General features: G+C 35.8%; 1 protein-coding gene across 3 annotated transcripts in view; it reads right to left on the reverse strand.

Annotated features, from left to right (window-relative positions):
- Positions 1 to 8,372, reverse strand: part of LOC106884444 (polycomb protein suz12-A) — a 98,315-nt gene that overhangs the window by 64,584 nt on the left and 25,359 nt on the right. For all 3 annotated transcript variants that reach the window (XR_008265569.1, XM_014935834.2, XM_014935833.2), the window contains exon 3: positions 2,461 to 2,525. Coding sequence is in view for 2 of the 3 variants with exons in the window: in XM_014935834.2 (XP_014791320.1) it covers positions 2,461 to 2,525 (65 nt within the window). In the remaining variant the exon portion in view is untranslated. The remainder of the gene's footprint in view (positions 1 to 2,460; positions 2,526 to 8,372) is intronic.

Genomic DNA, 8,372 nt, shown 5'->3' on the forward strand with positions numbered 1-8,372 from the left:
GACGCTCTTCCGATCTAATGGTACTACTTGTCTGTGGAGTGTTCAACCACTTACATGTTAGTTTCACGAGCAGGCTGTTCCATTGATCAGATCAATTGGAACCCTTGTTGTTGCAACTGACAAGGGTGCGAGTGAGTGAGTTTGTTATATACTAGAGTCTAACAAATTATAACACCTTTAGCAAAAACAAATCCGTAACCTTATATGTAGAGAAATAAATGTGACTGAGTTAAAAATTGAATTGTAGCAAAACATGAGACTGCTTTCTTTTGCCAACTGCTCTACTCTCAAGAGTTCACTCTTGCAAGCATTTTTTTTTTTTTTTGCTCTTAGTCAATGGTGGGAGGGAGAGAGAGAGAGAGAGAGAGAGAGAGAGAGAGAGAGAGAGAGGGAGAGAGGGAGAGAGAGAGAGAGAAGGCAGGTTATAAAGAAATACTTATAACATCATGTTGGATTATGAACAGCAGGATCACAAGTTCAAATCTAACAATAGCTAATACTGTGCTGTACTCTTGAGAGTGAGATACAAAATTATCTCTGTATTAGCTTGTTTCATTGACACACACACACACACAAAAAAAAAAAACATACTTTTACTTTACAATAATGGTGGTTAAGAGAAAGAACATCCATAATAAAAGTAAAAGACCATCAATAGCTTCAACAGCAACATATCTTTGCAATGGAAAAAAAAAAAAAAACATTTCAAAATCTCAAATCAGCAAAAACATTTCTCAAATGACAGATGAATAAAAAAACAAATTTAGTTTCTAGGTGACTAATTGGTGTTAGAAAGAGTATCAACCACAGTAATTCCTTGTAAATTAATATTGAAAGTTTTGCCTACTAATCTAATGGTGAAGGCTTTGCTTAATTAAATTTCAACTCAGTAAAAATTCATGTAAAAAAAAAAAAAAAATTTTTTTAAATTGTGGAGGTGTATGGCTTAGTGGTTAGAGCGTTTGATTCACAATTGCAAGATTGTGGTTTCAATTCCTGTACTGGGTGATATGTTCTTGAACAAAACACTTCATTTCATATTGCTCCCTGGTAAAAATGAGTAATCCTGTAATGGACTGGTGTCACATCAAGGGAGGAATATAAGCGCCAGAGAAACTGGGGAAAGTGGCCCTATGCCCCTTACAGAATAATATGGGCTAACAAAAATCTAATTCAATACATTCCCATTTTGGTCGATAATACAATCCTGTGTAACTCATCCAATTTCAATGTTTGCACAGTGATAACCATGCTCTGCATCTGCCAGCCAACTTGGAATGCACAGGTGACAAAGGCATGAACACTAGAAGAAGGAAAATGTGGGAAAGACTTGGCCCAAGAACGCCTAACACCAAACATTACAGGAAGACTTCAAATATATGGAAACCAGTTAGACTGGAAAAGGAAATGCAGTAGATTATGAAGCTGGGGGAAGCTTCTTGCCTAATGTATCCCAACACAGAGGAAGAAGAGGCGAGGACTGTTGCTACTGCAATCACTACCACCATTTCATTTAACCCTTTAGCATTCAGATCACTCAGTCAAATGTCATGTTTATTTATTCACATTGTTTTGAATTAATCATGCATTACTTCATAGCTTTGAGATTTTGATGATAGGGTTGTTTATTTCTAGAATGACAATTTAGGGTAGGTATGAGAGGCCTGATCTGGTGAGTTGCATATGAACTAACTGGAAAATATAATTAAGGCAACATATCCAGACTGCTACAGAGCACATTGTGTTCTGTTCCAAAACCAGATCAAAAAATGCAATGGTCAAGGTGCTGTATCCAGTAAGTGACCCCTTTCCTCAACATTTCAGATACCCACCACCTATACCAAAAGTCGATTGGAGGATACTGATTAATACCATGAGAAAATTTGAACTAAATAAAGGTTTCCTTTGTTCATTTACAGGAGAGATGAAAGGCAAAACTGAACTCAGTATTTAAACTTCAATCATAAAGAACTGAAATAAATACAGTAAAACATTTTTAATAATGCTCTAACAATTACATCAGCTTGCTATCAACCCCTGTACTTGAATGGTACTTTATTTTATCAACCTTGAAAGGATAAATGGCAAAGTAACCTAGGCAGGATTTGAACTCAAACTGTTACGAACTGGAATAAATACAGTGAGGCATTTTATCTGACATGCTAACAATTCTGGGAATCCAGTGCTGTCAATAATTTTTTCTACATTAGGCACAGGGCCAGCAATTTTGAGGGTAGGGCAAATCGATTACATCAACCCCCAGTATTCAACTGCTGCTTATTCTATCGCCCTTAAAAGAATGAAAGGCAATGTTAACTTAGGCAGAATTTGAACCCAAAATGTAAAGATCAGGAAGAAACGGTGCTAAGTAGTTTTGTCTCGCACAATAATGACTCTACCAGCTCATTGCCTTAGAAATAATAAAGAGAAGAACAAAAGTGAAAAATAAAAAGCCTTTACCTTTTGTTACTACTAATAGATCGTCTGTGTTTCATATAGTGAAGGTTCCGATGGAGAAATATTGGCTAAAAAGAATAAATAATAATAAAACAGTTAAGTGACAAAGTAAAAGAAAAATGAAGCAATTACAAGCAAATCTAAACAACAGTATCTCATTCTCTCCAAGGATACATCATCATCATCACCTTTCCCTGCTTATATGGGTCGGACAATTTGTTGAGGTAGGTTTTATACAGCTGGATGTCTTTTCCATTGCTAATCCTTATCTGTTTCCAAGCAAGGTAATATTTACCTTGGCCAGATAGGTCTTTCATGGAAAACTGGAAATGGACAACATTGCTTGTGTGGCGCTGAGGCTGGTTTACAATCGCATGATATCAAGACAAGAGTACACATACACACACAATAACATTTTAATAAATTAAAACAGAAAAATATTTAATATTGAAAGAGATGTTGTTGCGTGGCCTGTACACTATAGGAGTAAATCCCCTTTGAAAAAGTAACCAACACTTTTAAAATGGGATCACATACTGAGAGACTTAAATCTTGGTTGAGACAACTAACACTTCTTAATTACATGCCTTCCTTAGCCTAAATTATTATTGTTAAAAGCAAGTCCCAAGTGAACCCAAAGACTTAATCTTTGATTAAAACAACACTAACAGTAATAATCTCTATGTTTGATAAAAGGCCATACACTTGAAGAAAAGTGCTATGGTTACTCAAATCAATCCCCACTCAATCACTAATCCTTTACTCGACACTTTAATTTAACCGTCAACGCAGGCAACATCTAGATGTAGAGCGTAAAGGAATATTACTCGTAATTAATTAATAGGGCTTCTTCTGAGCATTTGCTTGGCTACCTACACAGAAGATTCACTCAAACAGCTGACTTAAAAAGAAAAAGTTATTATTTGCAAAGTAAACCATCTTATGGTATCATGGCCAATAGGTTTATCCTGAATCAAGTCACTGAAGCTAGAGAGCAATGTAATTAATAGTAGAAGATATAGAAAGAAAAAGTAGCAACTTAGCAACTAATCTGGTAAGACAAAACTAAAAGCAAATATTATATACCAAAGAAAGATGTACTAAGCCATTAATAAAAATTAATGACATCACCCAACGAGATGTAGAATTAACTGTCTCTTGTGTGTAAGTGTGTATTTCTACTGCATCATCATTCTCTTATTAATCATTTAAGTAATAATCTACAATGATAGAATCTCAACTCATCTAATCCTAAGTGGATTACAAAAGATGCAGAACTATGTGCATCAGTTACAAGTGTTGCACTTTATGAAGATGCTAGCACTGCTGCAACTTTCGGCTTAGGTAAGCAGTGAAAGCTCATTTACTCGTCTGGAAACAAACGGTGCAGTGTGGAGAAAAATCAAGATTAAGAAAGAATAAACAGGAAGTATTACTAATATTATGAATTAACCATCTTGTTTCCATTTTTCAGTTGAGGTACTCTTGTCTATATTTCAATTTATTACTACTATCCCTTAATGTAAATATTATGAGACTGGTGTTTGGAATATAAAATGGATCTTTTTAAAAACGGGGGCCACATTTTTCATTAACAAAACACTTTGAAACTTGGAACACTGGTAGAATGTGTCATATAAAACATCTTTTTCTGTTAGTCTTCTTAAAAAAAAAAAGAAATCCATAAGTTATTCCATGTTAAAGTTGTCGTATTTCTGTAATTTCAACCAATCACTGACATCCATTCAGCCGATATACATTAAGTGCCGACTACATAAACAAACGATTCTGAAACAATTAACCCTAACCCTAAGGTTAGGGTTAAAGCAAATTTAAAATGAAAAAAAGCAAATAAAACGAAGGTATGGAGATTAAATACGCTTTACATCGCTTAATCAGCCAAAGGAGTAAATGTAAACAACTGAATACTTGTCAGTGATTGGTTGAAATTATCGAAATAAGACAATTTTTTACATGAAATAAATTCGAATACAAAAATATTTTTCTGTTCTATAACACAAAATAGATAAGTATACGAAGTTTGAAAGTCTTTCCGTACCAAAAACACTACGTAAAACATTAATGAAATATGTGGCCCCCGTTTTAAAATAGATCCTATAAAATTTTTGGAAGATTTTAATTCAGAAAATTTCAACCCTTTGGCATTCATATTACTGTCAAATGTAATGCTTATTTACTCACATTGCTTTGAATTAATCATGTATTATCTTAGAGTTACGAGATTTTGATGGTTTATTTCTAAAATGACACTGTACAGTAGACGTGAGAGGCCAGATCTAGCCAGTTTGAACATAAAGTAGGTAAAATATTTGGGCCAGATGTAGCTGGGTTAAAACAAAAAGTTTGTATTTTATAACCAAGGATGATATCAGGCAGTTTGATATCAAAAGGATTAACTGCTAACGTATTTTATTCTATAACTTAGTTGAAAGAAAGACAGTGCTAATGATCTTTTCCAAGGTCTCAGAGACTGGTGAAAGGAAGCGAAGAACTTATATTTAGACTGGAAACATGACCCAAATACTTGTAATAGAGTAGGCACTATGAAAGATACCCAAGGGCCAGGTGATGAATCAAGTCTACTATCCCTTAAATGCAAACATTATTATGAAAATACACACAAGGTAGCAAACTGGCAGAATCGTTAGGCAAAATGCTTAATAGTATTTATGTTCTGAGTTCAAGATCAACTTTACCTTTTATCCTTTCAGGGTTGATGAAATAAGCAACCAGTACAGCCCTGGAGTCGATATAATTGACTAACCCCTCCCCACAAAATTTCAGCCCATGTGACTATAGAGGAAAGGGATTATGAAAATACATAAAATATCAAGTTGAGAGAGAGAAAATAGCAGGCTTGATGATGGGAATGAACCATGTAGCTATCAACTGCCAGGTGACTCGTGTTATTAAGTACATTACAGACAATTTATCCTTTCATCACCACAAATTCAGTCCTTTATTTCTCCTAATTTAAATGTACTGTTTTAGTGTTTCCCCAAATTTCTAATTCAGCAAGGTGTTGTACCTGGGCTTAATGCTTTAAAAAAAGAATTAATCCCATGAATCAAATAACAAATTAACTGCTGTAATGACTTTCGATGTTATAATTATCACGTAGAGAGAAAAATTCCAACAGTAGGCCTTGTTGCTCATTCCTTTCACAAATCAGTGCTTTTAATGTGAATATCATTACTAAAACTAGTCCAACACAATAAGTCAGAACCCATAGCTCTTGCTGGAACTTTCAGAATCCATGTGATGTTCAGCTTAACACTCTTGCATTCACATTATTCTGTCAAATGTAATGCTTATTTATTCAAGTTGTTTTGAATTAATTATGTATTATCTTGTAGCTGATTCTACCAGAATATAAAGGATGGCACTTTTCTGCAGGTCAACAATGCGTGTTTCAATTCCAATCTCTTTCAGTCTTTTTGGTAATATTTTGAGTGTTGTGCCAAGTGCACCAATCAATATAAGAATTGCTGCCTTGGTCTCCCACAATCTCCTCAGCTCTCTCTGACTAGATCCTGATACTTAATTTTTTCCAATTCTTTGGTACTGACTGCTATCATAGAGAATTGCAAAATCTATGATCTAACACTGTTTGTTTATTTTGACCTCTATCATCATATCTGGTCTTCCTTCTTCTACAGTCAGTCTTTGTAGGGAAACTCCACAAGATCTTGTAATTCTCATCATCATCATCATTATTTTAATTATTGCAAAAAGAATATCCTTTTTTTGTTTTTTTTTTAATTGTGAAAGATGAAATATTATTTAGTGAATGAAGAGTTGCATCAAAAGGTGACAATCTCTAATTGTGGAGGGAACATGTGTAGGGGAAGACTCAGGTAGTGGAGAGAAAAGATCTTCAGATGGTGGGCCTCACAGAGGGGGATGACAGGGGACCAAGACTCCTGGCAGTTTGCTGTGTTTGACAAGACATATCAAGCTAAGTAAAATTGTGGTTATCCTTGCATACAGGCATGTCCCCTGCATCCCTCTCCAGCTGAGCATTCCTACTCTTGTGGGCTCATGGGTGCTGGTTTCACATAAACACAACCATACCAGTACTGTGTAAAAGCACACAGAGCACTCTGTAAAGTGGTTGGTGTTAGAAAGGGCATCCAGCCATAGGAACCGTGCCAAAACATGGAGCCCGGGCAGCTCTTCAGCTGACCAGCTCCTGTCAAACCATCCAACCCATGCTAGCATGGAAAACGGATGTATGGTAATGATGATGTTATTACACCTACTGTGGAGGTCCAATGGCCCAGTGGTTAGGGCAGCGGACTCGCGGTCATAGGATTGCAGTTTCGATTCCCAGACCGGGCGTTGTGAGTGTTTGTTGAGCGAAAACACCTAAAGCTCCACGAGGCTCCAGCAGGGGATGGTAGCGAATCCTGCTGTACTCTTTCACCACAACTTTCTCTCACTCTTACTTCTTGTTTCTGTTGTGCCTGTAATTCAAAGGGCCAGCCTTGTCACACCGTGTCACGCTAAATATCCCCGAGAACTATGTTACGGTACACGTGTCTATGGAGTACTCAGCCACTTGCATGTTAATTTCACGAGTAGGCTGTTCCGTTGATCGGATCAACTGGAACCCTCATCATCGTAAGCAACGGAGTGCCATATTACACCTACTATTTGAGTATTTACATCCATTTTGATCAGTCTGATCTCCAAACACCATTAGGTGTTTTATTTCTGAATGTGTGTACACAGAATCAAACTCGATACAAACAAGGAACCTAAACATTCTTATCCATTAGGTTACTGACGCACATAGAACTCTAGGTTTTATATATTTACCTTTCAGCAGAGGCAGCTATGTTGAGTTAATGCCCACAAAAGTCTTATTGATTGGGTTCTTTTGTCTTTAGTTTTTTTTGTAACCCTTTAGCATTCAGATTATTCTGCCAAATGTTATGCATATTTATTCACATTGCTTTAAATTAATCATGCTTTATCTTATAGCTTCAAAATTTCAGTGAAAACGATTGTATAGTTTTAGAATGACACTGTAGGGTAGATATGGAAGGTCAAATCTGGCTGGTTTGTGTATAAAACAGGTAGAATACGTGGGCCAGATATGGCTAGTTTAAATGCTTATGGGTTAAAGATTTCCACTTTCTTTGTCCATCAGTAATGGTACATGTTTGCTTTTCTACATTCCGTTATTCCTTACTTAGATATTATTGTATTGTAACATCTAAAATCTGGAAATGAATTGGTTGGTTTAGGTAGACGCAGTTCTAATCACTCTTAGATAGATTTAACTCCAGGAAGAAATGAACATTAAATCAATATGGTTGTCTTTACAAAGTTGTAACAATTCAAGAGAGAAAAGTGAATTTTAAAAACTTAAGAGAAAATTATTCAAAAATAACTGAAGACAGATTGATCTTCTATTTTTTACTTGTTTCAGCCATTAGGCCGTGGCCATGTTGGGGCACCGCCTTGAGGAATTTTTAGTCAAATGAATCGATCCCAGAACTTTTTTTAAGCCTGGTACTTATTATATCAGTCTCTTTTGCTGAACTGTTAAGTTACAGGAACATAAACACACCAACACCAGTTGTCAAGTAGTGACGGGAAAAACTACACGCACGCATGCGTATGATAGGCTTCTGTTTTCATGTACCAAATACGCTGACAAGGCTTTGGTTAGCCCAAGGCTATAGTAGAAGACACTTACTCAAGGTGTCATGCAGTGGGACTGAACTCAGAACCATGTGGTTGGAAAGCAAGTTTCTTACCACACACCCACACCTGCACCTATTTTAATTTTTTTAAATTTTCATTTAAAAACTATCAGATTAAATATCTCAATAAATAACAAATCACCAAGAGAGCGGACTAAGTTCACACTACTCTCTTTTACT

This window comes from Octopus bimaculoides, chromosome 1 (assembly GCF_001194135.2).
Source record: "Octopus bimaculoides isolate UCB-OBI-ISO-001 chromosome 1, ASM119413v2, whole genome shotgun sequence".
Taxonomy (NCBI): Eukaryota; Metazoa; Mollusca; class Cephalopoda; order Octopoda; family Octopodidae; genus Octopus; species Octopus bimaculoides.